The sequence below is a fragment of the Trachinotus anak genome, unplaced genomic scaffold, assembly GCF_046630095.1.
Source record: "Trachinotus anak isolate AG129_WGS33_773 ecotype Australia unplaced genomic scaffold, CSIRO_AGI_Tana_v1 ptg000014l, whole genome shotgun sequence".
Lineage (NCBI taxonomy): Eukaryota > Metazoa > Chordata > Actinopteri > Carangiformes > Carangidae > Trachinotus > Trachinotus anak.
Genome location: NW_027273865.1, coordinates 11,158,787 through 11,185,902, shown reverse-complemented (window position 1 = coordinate 11,185,902; position 27,116 = coordinate 11,158,787). Strand labels below are relative to the sequence as shown.

The following is a 27,116-nucleotide window of genomic DNA, read 5'->3' as shown; positions in this document are numbered from 1 at the left end:
CGAACTCATTTCGTTGTCGGTCAATTTTTTTGACCGACAACGATTCTGATTTTCTGTATAAATACCTAATCGATATAACAGCTCTGCAGGTTGCTGCGTGTTTTTTTCCCAGGTGGCGCTCACAAATAAGAGGTCAGGGCTTTGCTTCCTCTTAATTTGCCCTCAAATCACTACACTGCACGTCCACCTGGATAATGCCAATGGGACTCGCTGCCATTGGGTGTCGCTGTGCGCGTAAAGTCTCCACCGGCAGGTTTTGGTCCGACCGGACCCCAACACAGTCTGAACTGTCAGATAGTCTAGTTAACACGTGAAAAATACTGTGTACAGAAAAGGGCGAAAGAGGGGGAAACGGTCAGAGAGACGGGGCGAAGAGAAGTTTTGCGGAGGAGCTGGACTTGGAGGACAGTGCGGAGATCTCAATGAGGGACTGCCGAGAAGGAGAGCAGACAGTCGGCCAGAGCGCCAGACATGAGTCCGAGGTAAGACTGTGATACGGCAGAGAGGCAGGGATGCCATCCACGCAGACGTGTGATCGCACCGTGTCAGTACGAGCTGCGTTTGCTGGAGTACAGTCCGAAGTTTATACAGCTTTAATAAGCTCTATAATGTATTTCAGTTTTGATCCTGACTAAGATTGAGCATCTGAATGATATGGTCCTGTTCGGCCTAAAGCTCATCCGATATACAGAAACTTCGGCTTCATTAGACTTTTTTTTTTTTTTTTTTTCCCAATCATTAGCCCTGTATGTGTGAATATTGAAATCATCCAAGACACTGGATTTCTTGTGAAGAAGATGTTTTTCGTTACAAGATGTGCAAAGAAAGAAATAAGATAACAATTTATAAAAGTCACATAGAAATAATTAATATGAGTTTAAGTTTTGTTTTTTTTTTTTGTTTTTTTAAATGGGCCTAAAGAATAGGATGACTCGCAGTTCTACAACAGAAACAGTGAAAGAAAATGGGAAGCATTTATTAATAACAGTGTCCACAGCGGGCTCCGTGTTATGGCACACAGCTGCTTTCGTTTACTGAGCATAAGAATATTTTGACATAGAAAATACAAAGTTTTTAAGTGGGCAGGTAAATATTTAAATGTAACCTGAAAAGCCCTAATGTTGCCAGTTTTCAGGAGACAGTCACCATCAGTAATTCTGTTCTGTTCAGTCTAAACCTCCACATGCAGGGGATGGGATGGGTGCATACTGAGTAGCAGGTGTTTTACCTGAGAGAGAGAGAGAGAGAGAGAGAGAGAGATTCAACCCTTCTATTAGTTTCCACTTTGCGTATTCATCTCGAAGTGAAACCAGGGGGCCTCCTCAGGCTTCACGTTTTCTCAGGGGAGGTCTGTAGGGAAGGTGAAGTACACCTTCATTTGAGCGTTTCATTGTCGATTGCACTTCATTAAAAAGCAAAAGTAAAAGTAAAAAGTACAGACTACCAACAGCGAATTGTAAATTAATTGCCTAAAGTAGGAAAAAAAAAAAAAAAAAAAAAGCAAACATCACTTGTGATTGAATTTGATCTCATTTTTGGCCTCAGGGACAAAATCACATTAAATATGGTGGCGTTTGGGGGAAGTCTAATTCCTTCAAGGTCCTTGACATGAAAAGCGTCAACGGCTCTTGATATAACCAGTAATTTCCATCATTAAAGTGCTCTCCAAGGTTTAAGTGGGCTGCCTGATCATAAATATGGAACATATATATGTAGGTACACACTGGCTGCCTGTCTCTTTAAGACGATGTGTTGAGAAGTTCAAGTCGGGGTCACTTGAAGTTCCTGCCCTCGATTTTACCTTTTAGTTTTATTATAGACTGACATCACACGGGGCGCTAAAACACTTAAGGCGCATAGAGGCTCCATTATCATCCCGGTGCGCGTTATTGCTCCGACTCAAAAATAGCTAAGGAAATTACTAGAAAAAAAAATCAGAGGAAACTGATGCTGGTCTAAGCACGTATTTTTTTTTTTTTTTTTTTTTTTTATAGGAGGGGATGAGAAAGAGGGGAGAGGAGGGGCAGATAGACAGAGAGAAAGAGGGAGAGGGAGGGAAGTGGGTGGGAGGACGGACCTAAGGAGCGACAAGAAATTCATATCAATTAATAATCATAAAAAAAGAGCTGGCAGACGCACTCGGAAAACTGGCATGGTTTGTTGGAGGCTGGCAGTTCAAAGCTGAAACGTCAGATATGACTCCTAGAGACTGCTGAGATGATCATTAAGGGAGACTTAGATCGGATGGCAGAAGACATCGGGCATGCAGGTAAGAGCTGATATGCTGCACACAGGCACCCAAACAAGAGGAGGGGAAGGGGGACATTTAGGCTTTTATTCATTAAACTGGACAGCGTGGGCTGCCAGGGAGAAAATCTGTTTTTTATTGAGTTACTGAAATATTAGTAGAACGTATTTTATATCCTGCAGCCTCTTATGACTTTTATTTTTTTTTTCATATCGACAAGAAAGACATCGCTTTTTCTTCTTTCCGGATTAAATTCGACTCGGTGCAAAACATTCAGCCTTTTTTTTTTTTTTTTTTTTTTTTTCCCCCCCAAATCATTATTAAACATGGAGCAGTCAGTTGATTTTTAAATTCTCCAGGATCAGTTTGATGTAGGCTAATGGCGACTTTAGATTAAATCTTGTTTCAAAAATCTCAAAAGAGAAGTGTGTTTCACGCTCCAAAATCTGCTTTTTTCGATATCTGCCGTTCGAGTTGAATTTAAAAAAATATATATTTTAATTTGATTTTATTTTACTCAGATTTGATGTAAAGGTTAAAGGGGACTTCTGTTTAAAGGGAACTTCAGTGTACTCAGTAATCCCGTAATACGTTTTGAAAAGGAAGTGACAGTAAAATCATAAAGTCCCTGTTGGAGATGATAAAATAGGCCAAACATTGTGTGAAATAATGTCAACACTGAGTTCGGGCGAAAACAGACACACTGAAGAACATCCCAGTGATATTTGGGAGAGGGGCTTTTTTTTTTTTTAGTGAATGGATTTCTGGTTTCCTTTAGAAAGGCCGATATTTTGCACAGCTGCATTCACAGAGATGCGTCTGAGCGCTGCTGACAGGTCCAGAGGCGCAGGGAGTTGGTGTAAGAAGCAGCTGTGATGCACCTTGAAGTAGAGGGATCTGTGAACGGTGGGTTTCTTGGGGGGGGGGGGGGGGAATTTCTGCTCTTTGACGGAGGTGAGGAGGAGGAGGAGGTGGAGGATGAGGCGCTGCAGCCCAGACATGGATTCACTGGTGCTTCGGGTTGATGCACGCTGCTGTGCGCGGCTGAGGCAGGGCAGACCGCGGCCACGCAGCCCCAGCACGCTCCTCCACCTCAGGCTGTGTTTGCTCGAAGTGCTCAGATGTTTCACAGTGACTTTACAACCAGTCCCGAACTTCAAACCTCGCTCCCTAATACAACGGGGAAAGTTTGTGTGCTGTAATTTGTTTAATTTTCAAATGAATGCGCAGCCTGTCGCTCATCCATGCAGAGGAGAAGACATTAGAAAGTAAGTCGAATCAAATTAATTAAAGCGGATTAATCCGCTGTAAAACCCGCACGACATGAAATGATTATAAAGCAATAAAACTTCAACTTCAGAAGCGTTGATCGTCATCATATCACATTAATGTGATTATACACGATCTCCTGTTTAAGTAAACTCGACTCACATCAAGATTAAGAGGCTGTGTGCTGCTCTCATGCCCCCGGCACTATTCTATAAATGTGGGATGATTTTTTAGATGCGCGATTACAGCAACAGGAAACTGACGCTGACTCTCCATGATGTTTGCTGACCTGACTAAAACTCAACTTATTCACTTATTCATGTGTGCAGCTATAGTCCAACTGCGCCTCAATAGAAAACCCACAGTCCTGTTATTTCATGCATGTAAAACCTCTCCAGCCTGGATTTGACTCGTGTGACTCACAAGAATAACAAGAAATAAATTAGTTGGACTGAAGTGATATAAAACTAGAGTAAAATATCTTCTTGCAAGATTGCACTGACTTCCTTCTGCACTGTTGCCTCATAAATTGCACATATGATTATATATGAACATGGTCGAATAGGTTCTAAAATAAACAAGGCTGCATGAGCATGGGCAGCAAATTGAGATGAAAAAGAACATAAAAGGACAAGGTTTGACGCACAGGTCTGGAGTGTTTATGTGACTGAGGCTGAATAAGTTTAGTCCCCCGTCTTCACCTCAAACCGCAAAAGTGACAAAACAGACAAAGTATAGGGACAGTGAATATTAATCTAATGCAAATACCCGAGTGCCACCGGCGTGAACGACATCACCATCATTTAAGTTTCCACAGCCTGTTGACGGCTCATTAAAAACTAGTCTATCAGATAAAAACAGCCCTGCATCCCAGTGGGGCTCAAATAACCCTCCCTCAGGCGACTGTGTGTGCAACCGAGAGAAAGGATTTAATTCAACCTGTTTGACACAACAAACACACAAAACAAGCTGTAGTGCATTTGAATGTATTTGAGAATATTATACGTAGCAGGCTTGTTTTAAGATGTGTTCTCTGACCAAATATCACTGCAATCATAGCTGGCTTCCTAACAGGATGCAGTGAGCTTACACTTGCCCTCCAGATCAAGAGTTTTGTAAAACAGTTTTACTCTGGTCTTTCACATTTTGTCATCAGACAGTGAGCCCAGCTATTTTAAAAGGCAAACTGTAGCCCCCTCACAGACCCACTCAGATCACAGCGAGAGAAAAGAGATTCTGACTGGGTTGATGGGAAACCCACAGCCACCTTGACAGTTGTTACCACAAGATCTTAAAAAAAAAACAATTTGTTGTATGCGCAGCATGTTGCAGGTGCACAGAAATGTTGCTTTTTGCATGACATTTTTTTTTTTCTTCTATCACAAAGTTTGCAAGGATATAATAATTAAAAAATAGTCTGTCTTCATAAAAAGCAGGTTGATTTTCTGTAATGCTTTGTAATGCACTTGAACTATGTCATATAATACGGTGCTGTGGACCGCATAGAGACAGGAATGTACACCGATTGTGTGTGTGAGTACACAACGTGTCACCATACGCCGCACAGCAACCAGTAACATTAACAGTGAGCTAAACGCCCTTAATTCGACGGAGACTCTGCAAAAATTATGGAAATTACTTGGGCCATTCCTCATATCACACTCATTTCTAAACATGTTTGATGTGTCCGACGCTGAAATTTATAGTAAAGTGCGACCGTTGAGTAATCAAAGCCAGACAGAAACCAGAAGTGGAAACACTTACGACGATGACACCTGGACACATGATGGAGCGTAAATCCAATGTAAACCTGCAATACCTGCCTTTTATATTCATAGTCCTTTCTCTCTTTTTTTAGATATTTATGACCAGATAATAAGTAATAAATAGCGCACAAGTCATACGTGTAGGTATGCAGACAGAAACTATCGAAATAAAAACCAAAACTGACTCACAAAAATATAAAAAAGGCACATTTAAAAGATGTAATTTTTCTTTCATATTGATGATTGTTCACCACGTGATCACTTGCTGGATGTCACACTTACAGTAACTTTTCATTTTCCACTACAGTTGTGAAATTGATGCTGCCTGATGCTGAACATGCATTTACAAAAATACACAGCTAAAAGTGCACCAAGGAGCGACCTTGACTTTTGGTAGTAGACAGTTTTAGCAGCAGTGCATTGACAGAGAAAAACAGACACATCGGTTTTTTGTTCGGGAATCTCCAGAATTCCTCAGTAAATCATTTGTCAGATTTTTTTTTTTTTTTTAATTTGTGCTTCCCTTTTCTTGTGCAGAGTGTGTACACAGAATGAAATAAACAAGAAGCGAATGAGCTGGTGTCAGGAAGACCACGATCAGACAGAAGACATGATATTTGTTTAGTTGCTTGTTTCCCATCAGTGAGACTAAGCCCTTAGGGACAGTTTGAGACGTTTAATCTCCTATGTAAACTATCCTCAGATGCCACTGATTGAACAATACATGGTGTTTCTTGCATGCAGCTGATGTAGTTTATTTTAAGCTTGATGGAACAATTAGTGTTGATATTTAAGTGTGTGTGTGCGCGCGTGTGTGTGTGTGGGTGTGTGCACGAGCATGTGTGTGTGTGAGTGTGCATTAGATCCCTGGAGCTGTTCTCAACGTAAAGTATTGAATCATCTAAGGCTGATTTACATCCTGTGTGCGCAGTGTTCCTTATATGACTGGACAGACAGAGGAGCTGAAAGACCCGTCTTTTTTTGGATGTGTCCTTCCCCCACAGGTTTATACCTGCTGTTCATCATAATTGTGAAACATTCATCTCTTGCTTTGTTTAAAACTCTGCACACCACTTCTGGAATACTTTATCAGGAAGCCAGCAGTTACAAAATATATATCTGTGGTTTTTTTTTTTTTAACTTTACTTCTTTCTCTGTTTTTGCTCGCTGCAGAGGAAGTGAATGCATAGACTAGAATTTCTGATAATGAGAAAACCATTGCAACCGCTCACCTTTAGCAAAAGTTCACTTTTACTGAGTGGCCTTCGCATGCACTTCCCACACATAATTTCTGCACTCTGCACACGTTTTACCAAGTGGAATCTGTGAACTGAACATGATGATGTAAATATTTAAAGGAAATTTATTTAGTAAACAAGACAACAGAATCAAATGATAAAATTGTAATTATGAATTTGTATAAAAATGCAGTTAAATTAAGTGAAGAGTTGTGTTTCAAAGGAAAATTTTTTCCAAATGTTTTTTTACTAATCCTCTGAAATGTATCCTCAAGCAATTACGATTTTTATTTCTGAACTACTCCTACAGGTATTTAATGTGTTGCTGGCAGTCAAACATTTTGACGCTTCAGCCTCTCAAATATATTCTAATTTAGTCTGATGTTTAAATCATAACTTTTCCAAGATAAAATAAAAAGATAAAAAGACTGCGTTGTTGAAAAGTACACATTGCGTCTCTGTGTCCTGAAATGCTGACTGCTGCATGACGTTTTACAGATATCTGTTGTTGCAGGTGGCGGACTGAAGACGATGCTGGATGCCATGGAAGTTCCAAGTCATGCTAGGGATCTCCTCCTGCAGCTCAACAGCCAGCGCACCAAGGGCTTCCTGTGTGATGTTATCATTGTGGTGCAGAACGCCCTCTTCAGAGCTCACAAGAACATTCTGGCTGCCAGCAGCCTCTACTTGAAATCCTTGGTGGTTCATGACAATCTCATCAACCTCGACCACGAGATGGTGAGTCCAGGGGTCTTCAGGGTCATTCTGGACTACATCTACACAGGCCGTCTTAGTGACGGAGACCCCGCTTCTCCCACTGAACCCAATCTAGGGGCTGTCTTGGCTGCAGCCAGCTACCTTCAGCTACTTGACTTAGTGGCTTTGTGCAAAAAGAAGCTGAAAAGACATGGCAAGTACCCTCCCCGCCCAGGTCCTGCATTTCTACCCTACCCAAAGATGGGACCCAATAGTATGGGGTTAGGGAGTGGTGGCAGGTATAGGGTTTCTACTCCTGTCATTCAGCCCTGCCCTCCAGGAGGAATGTTGAACAGCCATGCATCCCGGACAGCACCAATAGAGGAGCTTGTTCCCCATCGACTAGCCATCCATGCTGGGGAACTGTATGCTCCCACCTCCACCCAGGGCTCTCAGGTGTTCCCGTCTCTGCAGTCAGCTCTGCCTGCCCAGCTTGGGCGCTCGGCCCACCCTGAGAGGAACTGCTCCCCCAACTATGGCCTTGACCTCTCCAAGAAAAGCCCCAACTCCCAGTCTCAGCACACACCCTCTCAGTCCCATCTGGCAAACACTCACAATGATGAGGAGCGGGACGAGACTCTGAGCGGCCGCACTAGTCCCATGCAGGGGACGAATGGCAGGGCCTTCCCCTCTGAAAAAATGGAGTCGACCGACCAGATAAGCTCCCTCACTCCTCCACCTTTCCCCCATCTCAACCAGCCTCTTGGCCCACACCTTCCCCACCTGCACCGCTCAAGCTCCCAGGGCCCAGATCGCTACCCATGCCCCCCGAGCCCTGACACCCCGACGGAAGGTGGAGAGACAGGCAGAGGAATGGGCAACATCTACCGCTGGGTGAAACATGAGCCACTGTCATATACAGCTGAAGATGAAGATGAGGATGAGGAGGAGGAGGAGGGGGGTGAAAATGGAGAACAGCATCATAACAACCACAAGGCTGGGGAGGAGAGTGAAGGTGCAGATGACAAGAGCGGGTCAGGCACAGAGGAGACAGGCAGCAGTGAAGGCCGCCCCTCCCCTACTGGACCAATGGGGAGGTTCCACATGCCGTATGAGCCGGAGAGCTTCGGGGACAATCTGTATGTCTGCATTCCCTGTGACAAAGGCTTCCCGAGCTCGGAGCAGCTCAATGCACATGTGGAGACACACACAGAAGAGGAGCTGTACGGCAACTCTGTTGGGGAGATGGGAAACAGCAATAACAGCAGCAGCAAAAACATGAGCAGTAATACAAATGGTTATGGGAGCCTGAACAACAGCAACAGCCTCAACAGTTTGTCCCATCTGGAGACCAAGTCGAGCCAGGGGCTGAATGCAGGGACCATCGGGGAGATGATCCGACCCTACCGCTGTTCCAACTGTGATAAGTCCTACAAAGATCCAGCCACTTTGCGACAGCATGAGAAGACCCACTGGCTGACACGGCCGTACCCTTGCAGCATCTGTGGCAAGAAGTTCACGCAGCGTGGTACGATGACGCGCCACATGCGTAGCCACCTGGGCCTTAAGCCTTTTGCCTGCGACTCCTGTGGCATGCGCTTCACCCGCCAGTATCGCCTCACTGAGCACATGCGCATCCACTCTGGGGAAAAGCCCTACGAATGTCAGGTGTGTGGGGGGAAGTTCGCCCAGCAGCGCAACCTCATCAGCCACATGAAGATGCACAGTAGTGGAGGGACAGCGGGGGGCCTGACGACAGATGGGAAGCTGAAGCTGGACTTTGCAGAGGGCATCTATCCTCTGAGTAAATACACAGCAGAGCACTTGGGGCTGAAGCAGGAGAAGGCCAATGAACTTCTCATCCAAGCTCAGCAGCAACTGGTAGCTGATGCGAAGGCCATGGAGAGCCTCTACCCACTGTCCAAACTGGCCTCGGAGCACCTGGGCCTCCCCCACGACAAGATGGATGTCCTGGGTCAACCCCTGCCCCCTCCCCCACATGCCCTGTCTGAAGCCCGCACCATTGACCGCTTCTCACCCAGCTAAGATAGACCTGTATAAATGGCAGTCACCAATAGGTCTGTGTGCACACACAACTTGCAGTATTCTAAAGCCATTCACCTCAACTCAGTATCTCCTCTGCACCTCAGACTCAGGCCAAAAGGAATTGGTCTGCTAATGCACACCAAAAAGTGTAGACTGTAAGTGCCTTTCTATGCATCTAATGTATCTTAAAGTCGTCCTTCATAAAGGAGGTCTGTGCTCTTCCATGACCAAGGGACACTCACTCAAAGAAGTACAGTATTTATGTACAGTGTATGCAAACAAAACTTTTTTTTTTTTTTTTTTAAATTTCAGCCATTGAGCCAAAGTGACAAATTGAACGCCAAAATGAAATTGTTTTATTTATTTTTGTATCATTGTGAAATCCAAAGAGAAACTGTTGCAAGGAAATGTTGCAATCAGACCCTAAACCTGTGTACTATTAAGTATCATCTGTGTACAAGACATGAAAAAGCACATAAGGACAAGATTCAGGGTTTGTGTCGAGACCTGAGCAGAACTTTGATCAAATGAATAAGCCAAGTCTTCTGGACTTTAAAGTAATGGGAGGACATTTTTTTTTTTTTCTTTTCTGTTTTTGGGGTACTGGACAATTTATGTATCTCACCCTCCAGCTTCTCCCCATCCTGTTCCTGCTTCCCAAGTCGTGAGGAAATAACTGAACGATAAGAGCAATTGCTTCAGCATTTCGGTAAAGTCTCCTCTGCTTTATTTTCTCCACATTTTTTTAAAGTAATCCACTCCCCTGCATATTTGTGCGGATAAAAGCTCATACTACGTGACAGTGATGGTAGCTTAATAAGCCTTACACTCAGCGTGTAACCCTTCTTGAGCTAAAACTTCCTCTTGCATTTTGACTAACATCCCTTAGCTTTCAGTTGTTATTGAGATGCAGCAAGCACAGCCCTCTGATCTCATAACTGGGACATGATTGCACATACCCAGTTGATGACACACTAATCCCTGTTCATGATGAGTGTAGCTTCATCTCATGGTGTAGACGAAGCATGGGTGTTGCCTCTGACACTGTGCAATGCAGCCGAGGCAGGCAGCAGAGGCAGGGAACAGGTCAGAATGAATGACACAGAAATCTGTCATTTACTGTCAAGAGCAATTACGGCATTCACAGCAGCCTGATGATTAATTGTAGAGCGGCAGTAGTCTAACGTTGCGTTGGACGCCGCTCTGCTCCACTGTCCGACCTCTCATTTGACCTCCTCTCCCCTGTAGTCTGATGTCTGGGAGTCCTGCTACTGTTGACAGGCCAAAGTGTGTGCTGTGCTGAGCCCTTTGCCTTAAAAGTGCTCCACACACCACACGCATAGACGCTCCCTCTCCACACACACACACACACACACACACACAGCGAGCAACTAATCTGTCAGTGATATGAACAGAAGAAGGGGTTTGCGGGTCTTCCCTGGAAGCCAGCGAGTGAACAGCACACCCCAGCTGCTGTGGCTCAGTAATCCCTGTGAAATCTCACTTTCTCCAGGACAATTCGCACTGTTTGCCGGCATGATGTCCCATTTCATGCCTGCCATCTTACCCCTCTGATCCACTTATTACCATCATATCCCAGCCTAGCAAATGTCTCCCGGCCTCGCCTCCTTTCCCCGGCTGGTATCAAATGCGGAAACAAAGAATGACATATTTCTGTGTTGGCTGACCAGCAGTTCCTCCAGCTTGAAAACAAAAGAGCACTTAAAGGTTGCGGGTTGAAGGCACATTCTTGTCTTTGAATGTTTATTCCAAAGAACATGCTGCCATTTTGTCTTTTTTTTATTTTTCTGGTCCTTGATTCAGATTAGAAATGTCTGACCACTATAGTGCCAATGCCAACCTCAGTGGGTGAATGTGAAGACTAAAGCCATAAATACACTGTGATAGACGTAGTGAATCTTAAAGGCTTTAAAAAAAAAAAAAACAACAAAAAAAAACAAACAAACAAAAAAAAAGACAATGTGCCTTACTTTTGGGATTGTTTTCCTTTTTTAAATGTAACAATAATTTAAGGGCTTCTTTTCTGTAGCATATGATCATATCAAACATGTTGTTTCCTGTCACTTAACTTTTCTTTACTTCATTTTTAATTGAACTGAAAGCAGCGCACGTGAAACTGGTGCTTACCTCAGGACTGAACCCAGCATGGGGATGCTAAGCTTTAGTAAACCTTTGAATAACAATGTCATCACACACACACACACACACACACACACACACACACACACACACACACACACACACACACTTTTTTATTTTCTTATTAACAGGGCAGTGGTCCTGTGTTAAACCTGTGGTTATTACTGTGTTTATACATTTCTTGTTACAGTGTTATGGTGGGGAGATAACGTGATATTAACATTTTTGTTTTTATTTTTACTATGCGGTATACATTTTCTATTGTGTTGTCCTCAAGGAGGCTCGTGTCTGTCTGACCAATTCCATTGTTATAACATAAGGCAAAGTCATTTTGGTAGTATCTTAACTGGCTGTTTGTAAATTTCTGAACCACACAGAATGATATTATTGATCTCTGGTTTCAACCACACATACAGTGAAGTCTAGGTGACAAGTGCAGTGTAGTTTGAAGTTTCTGTTTGCTCACAAAACATGATGCATTACCAGTAGTTGTGTAAACAGACAAGCAGTGGCTTTCCTAGACAAGTATGAAAACGTTCCTCATTGTTTAAGCCTTTTTCTCCAGAGGTTATTGAACTTTCGATGAGAGCCAGACTGAGGCCGTACATGCACACGAACACACAGGAAGCTTGTTTTGGTTGATGCTTCAAGTTTTGGGTCTCTGTTGTTAGAAGGTCTGTAAGAAAAAAAAAAAAAGAAAGAAAAAAGAAAGAATATCTTCATTGAAACAATATTAATGGTAGTATCTTGGTCCAGAAACGTGCATACGTGTTAAAAGCGTAGGAACAGGCGGATGTCAGTCGTGGGAATTTCAGTCCCCTCTCTCCCTCTCGTTGACGAGTTTAAATGAAAATCTGTGTCCTCCTTTCCTTGCCTTACACCGTTAAAACAACATTAATTGTTTCCACTGTCACTTCAAATCTGTGCTGGAGGGAAGGGCAAGATAATGGCCGAACATTTCTGTAGGCTGTGCACTGTTTGAAATTTGCTAAATTGCATTAATGTGTATGATAGACAGAGGGGGCAGGTTGTGTCGCTATAGAAAGGGGAAGCGTTTTCTTGTCCGTTTGTGTGTCCCTATGCTATTTGAGCATATAAGGGGCTGTTAATGCATGTCCTGGGAATAGGGTTGGTGTGAAGGAGAAGAGCTGAGGAGCAGGAAGTGAACTTTTGGCTGGTGTGTTGTGTTGAGCAGGATGTGCCGTGTGTTTCTGCTCAGAGGCAGATAGAGAGACGGAGAATGGGGAGGGAGAGGAGCAGGGAGAGCGCAGCAGGGTGGACACGAGCCATTGTCTCAGTATGAAAGCCTGTTCGTACTTCTAAAACTCTCCATTCAGAAAACAAGTAGACTGTATCTTCTCTTTTCCTTCCCCTTTTTGCTCTTTGGGAATAAACCTCTGCTCAGTATCACGATGATATGACATGGTGGCCTTTCAAGGGCTGAACAGTGAGGAAGCCATTCAGACATTTTGTTACAATTTGAGGATGTTGTGGATTAATTTTTTTTTTTGGAATCCTTTTAATCAAAGGAATTCATTACAGTATTTTCCCCATTTCCTCCATATTTTGAACATTAAAAAAATGAGGACAGGGCTGGTCTGAAATTGTGTTGTAAATAATAATTTAAAAAAATGGCAGTATTTCTTTTGCTCTGTGGTTGATTCAGTTAGTAAAATTAGAAGAGTCTTGTTTCAATTTACTGGTGTAGCCATTCACCCCATGGGGTTTTAGGCCATATGCTTTTGTCAGTGTTATTTATATGACACATCAACTCAGAAAACGTCTTGTTGCCACCAAAGTGGTTGAGATGAAGATGTTTTGAGAGTAATAATGTTTAAAACAATTAGTTACATTCATTAACATGATGAAAATGAAATATAAATGACAAACAGACGAACTACGATAATATTTTATTTGACTTTTTAGCCTTTTTCATTCCTTTTTAATGTAATGGCAACCATCCCAGGCCCATAACTTTTGTAACACTAACAATATAGAAGTAAAAGCGGTCTGGATGAGTTCCAGCGGCCCCGTGTAGACCAAAAAAGGGGTTTGGTTTAATGTTAAAAAATGCAAAGTATGCCTTTAAGCTTTCTACCAGCGGCAGCAGGCCGAGGTCACCTATGTGACTCTGACAGGCTGAATAGTCGTGATCTGCGATCATCCCGCTGTTTGACATTTATTGTGTTTCACGCTGTGCGCCAGAAGGACTGAAGCACTTAGCAGACATCGCAGATGCTCAAAACAAAACTCAGTGACAATCTTTGTAGTTTCCACGGGTTCCATTGTCGAGCTAAGCTTCTGACCAACTTTGACTTTGCCTTGTTATGAAAGCCATTATTTGTTTGGCTAATCACGAGAGCACAGTGCAGACATGCCACTATTGTCCAGTGTACATATTTCTTTTTATGAGGACTCATGTTTAAATGTGAGCATCAATAATCCAGTCTTATTTTGGCATTGAAACCATAAACTGACACTTAGGTCAACCAATACAAATGTGCCTTCAGTGTTACACGCATTCAGTGATTTTGCAATAATTTGTATGACTGTATGCATGTGTGTGTGTGTAGGTTTTCTGATGTGTCCGCATTGTGCACCTGTCCATCTACATGTCTGAACGCCTTTCCCACAGCGTAGCAGGGTGAAGTACAAGGGAGAGATTTGACACTTTCAAGGGTCTTTATTACAAGCAGCTGCTTTAGATTTATTTCCCCGAACTCCACTTTTCTGGAAAAATCATTGTATTGTGATTTTTTATTACTCTTATGATCCCCTAGAAGTCCCACAATTGCCTGTCCTCTGGCACTTTGCTTCCTTTGCTTCCCTCCTCTTCCTCCCTCCAGTGCAGAGCTTGGCCACACTCGTTCACCACCCTTGTTACCTCAAAGCGGCGCTTTCCTCCTCACCTCTCTCTGTCCCCTCTCTCTTCTTACACTCAACACAAACCGCTGACCCACAGCGCCCACTGCCCCCCCTCCTCCCATGATCCACTTACTTCCAGCTGTTTTTCATGCTGAAGAAGACAGTTGTCTAAATGTTTATATGAAGAGCTACTTTCTTTTTCTTTAAGCCCTGATCAATTTCCAAAATGAACTTCGTGGCATGTGTTAAAATACAGCAGATGATGGGCCAAATAAAAAAGTCTGACATCGTTATTGTATTCTGATCCTCAAGCCAAAAAAACGCTTACAAAGGGGAGATTAAAGACAGCATATCGTTGTAGAGGAAATGCAGAATAATGCGAGGGGAAATGTTCAGGGGAAAATATGCTCAGAAAGATGCCAGTAAAGTAAACATGTATGAAATTGCACAATTGAGCCGGGGCCTCGGCTGCGCCAGCCAAGTCATGCGCTGAGATGGAGGGAACAAGTCGGAGAGAAGGGCTGAGAGGAAAAGAACCAGAAACAGGGAGAAAAATAGCTTGTGCTTGATAGTCATAACCTTCAGTAAATAACAAAGGAAAGCTGGTTGTTCTGTGTCTGTTCACCTCTTTTTTCCACCTCGTTCTACTATTTCATTTCCCTCTTTTAGGAAATTACGCTTTTTTTTTTCTTTTTTTTTTTCATTGTTTATTTCTGCAGGTCATTGCCAAGGTTGTTTAACACTCATGTCAGCATGCCCTCCAAGATGTCATCCTCTTTCCAGGCCTAACAATTATCACCCAATCAGCACATGACCCACAGTAGGCTCATTGTAGTAGAATAAGGAAGGGGGTTCTGGCTGCCCATGTCTTCATCCTGCATCTGTTTAGCTTGGATCTCTGTTTCTTTCTCTACCTTGGACACATACAAGACAGACTAAGTGGACTTGAATCTTTCCGTTTACAGTGTACAAGCTCTGCTCCAGAAGTTTAAATTCACAGACAAACAAAGAGCAAGGACAAAACCAGAAGGAATTTGAAAGAGTGAAAGGTAGTCAGGGAGAAGATTTGATTGTATATCTATATATTACACACACACACACACACACACACACACACAAACACACACAGCTGGATGGCAGACTGCTGCTCCAGATTAGGTCAGATTTAATTAGGCTGCCCTGCTCTGTTTGGAGTGTCGCTTCTTGTAGAAAAACCCATTTTTAAAGAAAAGGCGATTCCATTGACGGCTTCCACCCAACACACTGAAACCTGTGCCAAAATGTTACAGAGCCTCAGGGTCCTCACACACACATGTCCATCAAGACCCACACACACACACACACACACACACACACACAAAAACAAGCATCTATTCTGGTTTTGGAAAAAGGTTATGTGTAGAAATGATGGATTATGATCTAATGAGGATCACTGTGACGTTTTGAGGTGGTTGTACCCGACTGGTTGCGGTTCAGGGATAGGGGAGTTCAGCAGTAACACAGACTGCCACGCAGACAGCAGTAGCTACAGATAGATGGAAAAAAACTACATACATCACAAATTTACAATGGAAATGAGATTTTTCAGTCGAGGACAAGATCTAATTTCAGCAGGCATGAAGCAGATGTGCGTGACAACATTAAAAAAAATGTCCAGTGTTTTGTTTTGTGGTTTTACAACAGGTTATACCATAAAAAAACAATTAGAAGCAATACATTAAACCAAACAGTATTTTTCTATTTTCTGCATTTCATGTCAATATTGATCTTACTTTGCTTTAGTGAAATGAATGTATTTATTGCATGTCAAAATGTTTTATAGTTAATTTTTGTGTAAATTTCAATTGTGGGTTTTTATGATAATTTCATTTAATTATGGTGTCTTGATAAAATCATGTTGATAAGGCTTTTATTTTTTTAAAAGCCAATGTGAAAAATGTCATGTTTTTTTTGTTTGTTACTATACTCAAAATCAACTTGGCAATAAAGTGAATTGCATAATGGATTCATGATGAAGTGTGTCAAATAATTTAATTTATAGTTTTTTTTCATTATTTTATTTTTTTGCACATTTAAGTCAAATACAAATAATTACACATAATAATGCATAAATATAAATTTCAAATATAAAAACATTCCATTACACTGTTTTGTAGATATGACTGAAATAAAAGAAATTGCTTATTTTCTTGAATTTAATTACACCCGATTTAGTCCAACTGATCATCTTTCATACAAAAAAAGTATGAGAGCAGAGCAGCATCCATTTTTGTTTTTGACACATTTATTGTGCATGATATGGGTTTCATATTAAAAGAAAAACATTAGACAAAAGACCACGATCGAGAGCATTTCGCAGCAGTTATAACCGCAAAAATGAGCAACTTCTGTTCGTTTTCCTATAATACATTCGCCTTCGAGTCTATATTCTCCCATATGGAGACATGTGAGTGCCTCATTTAAGACAGAGAATTTCAAATGAATCTCATACATCACACACAGTCCACATGCAACAATGAACAGATCCATTACTCTGTCAGCAGGAGCAAAACCAGCCAGGCAGGCACACGCACTCACATCCTTTTCCACTGTGCGAAAATCACCTTATTATCACCAACGCATAAGAAATCATAGTGCCTTCCAGATGTTTGATATGAATCAAGTTGCCACAAATTATGTCCTGACATTCAACAAATTAGCATTTCTTCTCTCAGGTGCTGTAAATCATCAACATTCATGAACTAAAGGTGCTTCCTGCGAGCTCCTATTCACCAGGTGTAACGAAAGACATCATCCGCTCGATGCTGCTTGAACAGTAGGTGAAAACAAAAGGAACAGCGTGACATTCATCATGTCTTAGTTCATACCGTTCCTGAAGCTGGAACACAGACACAGTTTTCTCTGAGTTAAAGGAAAATTCCAGTTTATTACAATGTGGGTATTATTTTCATAGTTGTGGCCACCATATCTAAGTTTGACAAAAATAACCTTAACTCAAAGTCCACTTACTAGCTTTTTCCAGAACTTTCAAGCTGGTAAGTGTTTCCATGGTCAGGAATTAACTTGTCAAGATGCTTTCTATTGGTTATGAGAAATCTGTACTCACTAAATTTATTGCTGAAATCTGTGACCTTGGTTCATTGCTACAATGAAGTCCCACAGGGCACAGGCATTCAGATGGTCAGACAGGTTGTAAACACGCCAAAAGTTTAGCCACATAATCTAAACCACCCTTATTTGGGGGTAATTTGGTGTTCACAACAAAAACGTCTTTCTTCAGGTACTGATGTGACATAATAATATGAACCAGTTTGAGAAACAGATCTAGGAGTTGCCAAAGTGCTGCAAAACACTGTTAATAATACTAGAGACAGGACTATAAGAGAAACAGGATTTTCAACCGTTGGAAGTTCTCATACGAACAATTATTTAATCTTTTGCTGCAAGATTTGAAAGGCAAACATGCATGTATTTGACCGGCTAACGCAGCAGATGATGTCGTGGTGCAACGTCTTGCAAGCTGAGCCAGGATCAACCTTTTTGTCATCCGTGTTGTTTTTTTTGTCATGGACAGATGAAGTCAGTCTAAATTGGAAAGTTGGTAATCATCCCTCACTACATAAGAAACCTTATGTGTGCACTTGTAAGAAAGTAAGCACATCAGGTTAAGGTTGAACCAGAATATCAAATCTTTCAACTGTGATGAATGTTTACTACAATAATTTTACCATTTTCTTTTTTGTTCTCTCTTCCAGGGCAGATAGGTTTGTCTGCCCTGGGAGTTTGTTTAAAATCTGATCTAATTGTGTGATTTCAATTTTTTTAAGAAAAAGAGCTCTGCCTAAGAATTTTGCTGCAATGCCTTCTGGTTAGGGGTAGTTGTCAGAACCTTAGTGCCCACTGCTAACACTGAGAAACAAGAACACGTCTGGCACCAGGCCAGTGTCCACCCTGCCCCTTTGCCCCCCTGCCACTCGGAGGCATCACATATTAAATGGCAAAGGTCTGAGGTGTCTGGTGTCGGGCAGTGGGTGCCATGATTCAGCCTGGTAATGTCAAAGAGGGGGGGGGGGGGGGTGTTTGGCTGTTGCCAGGTCTTATTCACCTCACCATCCCCCGCAGAGCCTCCAGCCCCCCCACCCCCACAAGACATGCAAGTCAGATCAAAATGTTCACAAGTATGAATGCAAGTGTGAGTGTTTGCTGGTCTGCCTGTGTCAGTGCAGTGATAGAACAGTTCAGGATGTTCTCCCTCCTTGTGAGCAAAGTATGCTCCAGACCTTTTTCACCCTGAATAGGAATAATTGGGTGATACATGAATAGATGAGGCTGATAATCAGTCTGTTTCCAGTGGAGTGGATGTTTGTCTAACCTGGTGCTTCAGATGTGGAGTAGATGGGATGTGAGAAGGGCAAAGGTGTTGACTGCAGAGTCATTTAAACTGTGAGGGACTCTGGTGCCTGCGGTAAGTGAAGAGTTTAGGAAGTGTGCTTTCGTTCACATTTGTGTGTTAAATGGTGACTGAAATTACAAGTGTATCAATGTCAGAGCAGTTCCAGCATAGTTCAGGTCTGTGCCCACTTTTGCACTTTTGTTACTTCTCTTAAGTTCCTGGAATCATAGAAAAGATCGTTTCGGACTTTCCAGTAGCAGCTTTCAATATTATGACATCGTTGTGAAATTGTTTGCCAAGTTGCTTGAGAACTCTAAAAAGGTCACAAACTTTAACATTTGAAGAGAAGTTCCAGTCACTGTTTTGTATTAATGTAGCTGGGCTTGATCAATAACTTCAACCACAGAGCCGAAATGAGATAGGATGAGGCGTCTTAATTTCCTGCATTTCTGATATATGTCTTTCTCCACTCTCGAGTTAGAAGTTTAACCAAAAGCTAATGTTCTCTGAGCTCACATTAAGACACTTCCTGTCAGTCACACCTCACTCAAGTCAGCAATCCAAAGCAAAACAGTTCAACTGATTATGTATGCAGTAAAATATGTGAATACAACAGTATTTTACACAGTTAGAGCTTAAAACTGGCATCCTCCTCCTACTTTTTTACTTTACTGCATTGCTCGAGCCACAAATCCCGCCTTTGCATAACAAAAGAAATATTAGATTTTAAAGAAATCCCAAAAGCAGAAAAAAACAGATGGAGAAGTAACATTCTCATGAACTGACTTTTAGCTCTAACATGTACACAGCAGACTTTAGACACTAAATTTACTTATTACAGATGCAAATGATCTATGATTACTGTAATTGTAACACATGCTTTCACTTGCTTGTGTTATGTTTCTGACTCATAACAGGACAGTGAGACACTGGTGGCACAGTTCTTGTCAGTGACTTTCAGTAACCTCTGTTTGTAGTGGGCGGAGGTGCAATAATATATGTGGGCAATTACAACTTCATCATGTTGTATGGCGCTAATGACATTCTGCTTCCTGTTTTCACTTTCATTCGCTTGGCATGTTCTTTACAGGTTTACTATGTTTATTTTGATTAGCACATTGACCAATGCTTCACCTGTTGAATGTGTCCACAGATTTTAGTTTGAGTCTTGGATGAATGTAGCCATGTAGCGGCTACAAATCAGTGCATATTTTGTGCTTTTCATATAATTTCATCCACGTTTTATCCACGATGAGAGGCTGCCATGGGCTGGTGGATCAAGAGAAACCACATACTGAGCCTTGGAGAGGAGGTGGTCAGTATCCTGCACACTATGAACTATTTAAGGGGCGTAAAAAGAGGGAGGTTATCAGTTAAAAAACACACTGTGCATCTAAATACAACTTTCATTCCTCTAAAGAGGGTGTGTTCTTGTGTGATAGATTTAATATTCCATAGTTTAATTTAGTTTGTGAGAGAAAGAGGAAAACATAGAGAGAAAGAAAAGGGAGACAGACACATCAGTCCATTTATGTGGCCGTCATCATGACCTTTACATGTTGTGTCTCACGCCATGTTTTACCGTCTCCCTCCTCCTCTTCTTCTCCACTTCTCTCTCTGCTTGTCTATCCCACCCCTGCTACATTTCACTGCTTGGACTCCTACTGAATGGAAAACAGCTGGGTCGGGGACTGCCCAGAGCACATTATGCCCAATTCTTCAATGAATTCCCATCTACCTCTCCCCTCTCCTCCTCTGTCCAGTGCGCTCCCCTGCTCCCTGTCCTCATTTAAGGTGGGGCTGCGCAGCTGAAACAAAAGAAAAACAGCCTGTATGAGAACATGTTTCTCACCCACATATGGTCCTCTCTCCCTCTCCTCCTTTCTGTGAATTCGTTTCCCAACCCAACTCCCTGGTGATTCTCTGGTGTTATGGCTGGTTCTGCTTTTGACAAGCTGAAAAACGCGGAGATATAATTCAGCTGAGCTGCACAGCCAAGTATGCATATAGTTAAGTAACGTGTCAGTTATCACATTGTCTTGATACCCAACCTATTTCACCTGCTGTGCTAGACAGGGGCCAGAGTGAGGACAAAAACAGGCATAGAAAGTGTGCTTTAATAGCACCATGGAATAATGGGATGATAGGGTACCATGTTTGTTGAAGCATGTTGTTCCAAAGTATCGTAAAACACTAATTTTGTTGTGGAAAAATCTAAGTGGACCTTGAGTTTTTTTGTGTTAGACTACTATTTCCAAGGTCAGGAATGAACCTTAATGCTAAAATACAACTTTAGCCTGATTCCAGACCTCTTGATTCACTGCCAGTATCTTTGATTTTATCAGTCATTCAAATACTTCTGGTTTTAAGAATGAGGGTGTCATCTTACAGAAAGATGATGACAGAAAAGTTTCCATGAAAAAACCAACAACCGCGGATAAGATTGACTTAAAACTCTAAAATTGGCATATCTATTCTTTGTTGACAGATGTTGGCATGTACTTTATACATGTGGGTTTAGCTGGTACAGCCTTACCTTGGTCTGGTATAACCAGTAGTTTATGGTGGTTTATGTTCTCCTGTTGGCTAACATTAGCAATTTTTTAAGAAAAGATGCAGCTGCTACTTAACCAAAGTTACTTCGGCTGATTGCTGATTCCACAACCTCTTTCTACTTGTTACCAGGTTTTAATCATAAAACTGAGTTCTTTGGAGCAACTGACGTAAGAGAATTCTAGAAATGAAGGGAAGTTCAGCGTGTCATCATCTAGTCATCGCCACTGATGGCAACAATGGCCACAGTTCAATACTTATAGTTTCACTTCAAAGAAAGATGGGCTAGAAACTTTATCTGACCTGATAAAAGAGTAAAGGTCACATAAATATATTATACATGAGGGCTTCAGATGAGAGGGAGCATCTAGTCCACCTTTGCTGGCAGCCTGTACTTCAGAAGAGTAGTTAAAGTATATGTTATTGGCTTGTATACTTTTTAATTAGATAATAAAGAGCTTAGTTGAAGTGGAGTCAGCTGTAACGCTTTAAGATGGTGACTTGTTGTGAGTGATGAGGAGGATTATGTAAGTGCTGGATGGTTTGGTTATGTGACAAAGATGAAAAGCATTTGAAGAGAGCTGAAGATAGTATGAGATACAGAGCAGGGTCAAGGGAAGTATGAGGAGGAAGTATTACCTCAGCCTCTGAGGGGGCCTAAGTGACAAATTGGGTGTATATTGTGGGCAATGTGTGTGTTTGTGTATCTATGCCAGTGCAATTTCCTGCAGATTGACTAACATGTGGGCACCTGCCCTGACAAATCCGCCCATCCTGTTTCTCTCAGCTTACACAATGCGTTTGCTATTTCTGCTGCTGCACTCACTTTGCAAAAACATGCAAATAAAACACACATATAAGTGTGAAGGCTGTACAGCTTTTTGTTTATCATGACCCCAAAACACCTATAAGCTGACCTGAGTATGAGCTAAACCCCCATGAAAGCTGTGCCTCATACCAGCCTGCGAGGTGATAATAGAAACTGGTACCAGAAGTTCATGAATTAGTCATTTGCAGATGCTGGAAGCCACAGGGAGAAGCATACACGTAACACAAACAGGGACTTCACATCAGAAACTCTGCACATCCAGCACAGTGGAGAAAAGCGGCCAGACAAGCCTGGACAAAGTTACCTGGCCCTGGGGGAGAGGGGCTGAGGGCCAGCCTGGCTGGGTGACACACACATGCACACCCACATACACACACATATGTATATATATATATATATATATATATATATATATATATATATATATATATATATATATATATATAAAGACAGGCAGCCCAACATTAGAGGTAATAATGAGATCTTTATCTGTTAGTGGGCGAGGTAGAGAGAGCCTTTAAACTGCACGCCTGGAGGGGAAAAAGTTGAACAAACTAATGAGCTGGCATGCAAAGAACTGCAGTTCACAAGGTGATCTACTGTGTGTGTGTGTGTTACTGTAGGAAACACATACAGGATCTGTCTATGTTATATGACCTTTAATTTAATAAGGTGTGTCCTCATGTGAACGCACTGGCAGCGTGAGGTGTTCTGCGAATAACACAAAGTGTGAAGGTGAGACTGTCAGATCTGTTGCTGGGACTTTGAAGCTTTTTTGTTTGGTGAAGCGCTTTCAGGCAAAGACTGAGCCTGGGCACACATACTGTATGTGTGTGTGTGTGTGTGTATTTCCTTTTGTCACAGAACAGAAAGTCACTGAGGTGTTAAGAACAGGGTGTCCATTACCTTCTCAGTGTGGAGTTACACACTTAAAAGCAGTCCATTAGTATTCTGTGCAGTTTGACAAGGGTAATAAATTACCAAGTGCTTCATCACTTTCACTTTGTGTGCATGTGTGTGTGTGTGTGTGTGTGTGTGCGTGCGTGTGCATGCGTGTGTGTGTTTGTGCACAGTGGATGTGTGTAGATAGTGGAAGCCTAAAGGTGAGAATAAAGTAAGGGTGTTGTTTCCGTGTGTTTGTACATCTGTCTCTCTCTGCCTATGTGAGTCTGTTCATTTGTATCTAAAGAAAAAAATGAAAAATCTTTCAAATGTCTTATTTTTTGCTTGACACTCAAAACAAGTAGCAAGTGGTGCAGTGGGTGGGTCATTAATTGTCAAGTTAGTGGTTTCATGTGTGGGTCACCCTGTCCACATGTCAGTAATATGCTTGAGTTACACACTGAACCCCAAATTGCTTCCCCTTAGGGTGATAGATCTAAGGTACTTTGGAAAGAAAGCATCTGCCAGATTAATGTAATGTAAATACGAATTAGAAAAACACCCAAAAAAAGATGTATCTTCCATTCCCTTCAACTGCCTTACATAAAGTAAAATGTATAAAAATTACGTCACTGGAAGAGTGAGAGCATGTTGTAAATGCACATGTGGCACAGAGAGGTTACTTGTCTGTTTGAGAGGCTCGGAAGACGACATGTGTGTGTCATCCAGCTGTAGATTAGAACCCCATTAGCCTCAGTGGCTGGTCTGCTGTTTAGACTGAGTGTAAACACAGAGAGAGGGATGGTCTGAACGTCTTCTGTCTGATAACACTTGCAAAAACATACACATATGCACATACACAAATGCAAAAACACAGCACTATGTCTGGACGACCATGCTGTGTGTGTGTGTGTGGACTGAGTTCTGGTGTCTCCTGTTAGAACGCTCTGTTGAATGCTCTCATGCCCTCCACTGGCACCATCCGCCCCCCTCCTCCTTCTGTCTTTCTCTCTTTCTTTCCACTGTTGACTTCAGGCAAACTGTCTTCTTCAGTCTTTCCCACGATCGTGTTAAAAAAGTGTTTCTCAGCTGAGACACAAGCACAAAGCTCCTATCAGCTATAAATATTGCCAGTGGTATTAAGTGGAACATATTAAACAAGTCCGTGTCTTTGTAAGACACAGAGGGTAAATTTATATTATGAAATCATAAAATATGTTGTTGTTGTCCAGTAAAGTTGGCGCCATGGATCTAAAAAGTGAATCATATTTTCATATTTTTTGAAATAAAATCAAAATTTTTAATTGACAACACAAAATACAGGAAACAACAACTATCGAACTTATAGATGGATGACAAATGATCAGCAAAACCACCATTAAGTGTTTAAGTATGGTGTTGGGACACCATGAGCCCGCAGACCAGCTTCAGTGCTCGCACAGATTCATATATTTCCGCAGGTCTCTGGATATCTATAAGGGGGTTTAAACACCATATTATCTATCTATTTTGATGTTTTAATTATGGTGGCAGAGAGTGTCGTACATGTACTGCTCAAAAATCTATCGTAGGTGTTTAATTGGGTTGAGATCTGGTGATCTGGGAGGGCAACAGCTTGAGATTCACATCATTTACATTCTCATGAAATCATTCAGTATGGAGGCATCTGCAGGCTTTATGTTTATTCAGTATTTCATGCTTATTTGTGTGAGATGAGAAGATCGATGCCACTGTCATGACTGTATGGTATCTATCAAACTACATCCAGCTCCTGCTTAGCTTCGCATAAAGACTGGAAACACTCACAAATGATTCCCACTCACTAATTATAGTGTTTTTTGTTTCATCTGCACAAAAAGCGTTAAAAGCAATTTGTGATTTTACTGAAAAAATGTCACGTTTTTATGCTTCGACTAGACAAATGAGAGATAACATGCTAATTAGTGACCTTTAAAGTGCTGAAGTTAAGCTAAGCTTTAATTTTACCGGAAATATATGTGCAGTATCATCTTTTCTATTAACTTTTTACAGTAAAACAAATTAGCATATTTCCCACAATATCAACCCATTCCTTTCATTTGTCTCCCGTCTGTACATGGGATGGCAGGGGCAAAGACAGCAGATGTAATTTGGTGTGAACCACATATCTGCGTGTCGAGGTGTCCGCTTGTGTACAGTATGTTGCAGTCAGACTCGTGCATGGACATCACAGTGAGCGAGTGTACATCTTCAGCCAGTTCTGCCCCAGTTTGCTGGCAGCCGCTCCACTGTCTGTGCTAAAAGTCACGTCGCGAGGAGAGAGAGAAGCCCAGAAAAGCGGGGTAGGAAGGAGGAGGGGGGTGTAGAGGGCACAAGGAGCAAGACACAGGAAGTGGAGAAAGATGAAGAGCTGGGAGACAATGTGATGCACAGGGGTGCTGAAATGGGGGTGGGGTGGGGAAGCAGAGGAGAGAGGGGAGGCAGAGGAGGAATGTTGGAAGAGGAGGAGGACAGAGCAACAGAGGGAGAGCACAGGGTGTGTGCATCTGGCACTGGGAGGCAGGGAAAGATAGCGTGGGCCAGGCTGGCCGGACGTGTGTGTTTGTGTTTGATTGAAGAGGGATGTGAGACACAGACCCCTCACTGGCTCGGTTTTACTGGAATGCTGCCACGGAGAGATGGACACTGACACACATGCTTTACACACACATGCACACATTTGTACAGCGAGTGCAGAAAAATGGAGACCGAGGAAGAGACTGAAGACAACAAGCTCAATGAGGCAGTGTAGAACAAAAGGGTTTTCAAGAAACTGTTTGGAAAATGTGCTTTATCGCTTTGTTGCCAAGAGGTAGATGGAAGATTGATGCCACTCTCATGTCTGTACGTTAACATATGAGGATGGAGCCAGCAGCTGATTAGCTTAGCTTAGCATAAAGACTGGAAACAGGGGGAAAAAGCTAGCCTGGTTCTGTCCAAAGGGAACAAAAATCCATCTACGAACACACTGTAAAGTTCCTTTGTTAACATAATTATCATAACATCTGGTTTGTTTGATCTGTAAAAATAACAATATGCAAAAATAATGCAATACATGGGGTCATGTTGAAAGTTTTCTTGGATAGAAGCAGTTGCTAAGCAATAAACAGAGACTCTGGGAAGTTACTGGCCACAGCCGAGAGATAGTTTAGCACATGATGACATTTATACCCTTTGGTTTTTGTACGGAAGATATAATGTGTTGATTAGTTTTTAGTTACCAAAATATCAAACTATTGCCTTAAGGGGAAATAAAGGGGGCTGATGTGTATTAAGTGGTGTTGTATGTTAAGGTATAAGCTGAGAGGAGAGAAGAGCAGATAAGGAAAGAGAGGATGAACTAATGAGCTGCCAGCGAGGCTTCCTCACAAACGGTGAGGACGATGATAACAACCTTCTGTTTTTAACATGACACTCCAGGAAAATGACATGTTTCAAGGTTACAGTCGCACACCAAAACAGGATGAACCTTAGATCAACCCCATCAACTCCTGTGTGCGCTACTGTAGACAACCATGCCCTTACAGATTGGCAACAGGGTGAAGGCACACAGATAGGCACACGAAGCTGATAAATGGTGTCTTTGGATATTCACATTGCTGCTTACATAACCTGATGAGTTAATAGGTCAATCAGAGTTGGACGAGACTGATGTAAACGTGTCTGCAGACAGGCAGCGATATCCTGTCCAAAAATGCCGTACGCTCGGCTCTAATGGCATATTTTTGCCCCCACAGTTAGGGCCCGCCGTCTGAGAATTCCTTCGCCCCCGAGAGTGACTTCCTGTCCACTGAGGCAGTGTGTCCCTATCGCCACGGAAACAACATTACGGAGTGAGTACAGGAGCCGCTAAACATTCTGCTCTTCCTTATGGGACTCCAGAGGCCAGATGGACTAACACACATACACACACCTAAACAGGGAGAGGCAGCACATCCAATAATGGCACAAGGAGTGTGAGTGTGTGTGTGTGTGTGTGTGTGTGTATATGTGTTGGGTGGGGGAGGATGGGGGAGGGACGTAGGGGGTCCATTGTTTCAGACTGGAAGGCAGAAGTGTTGGGAGGGGGTGAGGGAAAGTCAAGGGAAAGCTAAATTTAGAGCACCTCCGCTCAAGTATTCCAAATATTCTTACGTGTATTTGGATGCTCACG

The 27,116-nt window shown here is 42.3% G+C and overlaps 1 protein-coding gene across 5 annotated transcripts; it reads left to right on the top strand.

Annotated features, from left to right (window-relative positions):
- The first annotated feature begins 255 nt into the window (after window positions 1-255).
- Window positions 256-16,293, top strand: hic1 (hypermethylated in cancer 1). Of its 5 annotated transcripts, none has more exons than XM_071496260.1 (2): window positions 256-482; window positions 7,020-16,293. In XM_071496260.1, exons 1-2 carry the CDS (start codon window positions 423-425, stop codon window positions 9,261-9,263), a joined length of 2,304 nt encoding a protein of 767 aa, XP_071352361.1. In that variant the 5' UTR covers window positions 256-422; the 3' UTR covers window positions 9,264-16,293. The 5 variants fall into 5 exon arrangements, with proteins under 5 accessions (XP_071352361.1, XP_071352365.1, XP_071352362.1 ...); XM_071496264.1 differs by having other exon boundaries at window positions 257-482; window positions 7,036-16,293; XM_071496261.1 differs by lacking the exon at window positions 256-482 and adding an exon at window positions 2,053-2,269 and having other exon boundaries at window positions 7,036-16,293.
- The last annotated feature ends 10,823 nt before the right edge of the window (window positions 16,294-27,116 follow it).

Coding starts and splice junctions, on each gene's coding strand:
- hic1 (XM_071496260.1), top strand. CDS start 423: ATGAGGGACTGCCGAGAAGGAGAGCAGACAGTCGGCCAGAGCGCCAGA. Junction 483..7,019: donor GCGCCAGACATGAGTCCGAG/GTAAGACTGTGA, acceptor GACGTTTTACAG/ATATCTGTTGTTGCAGGTGG.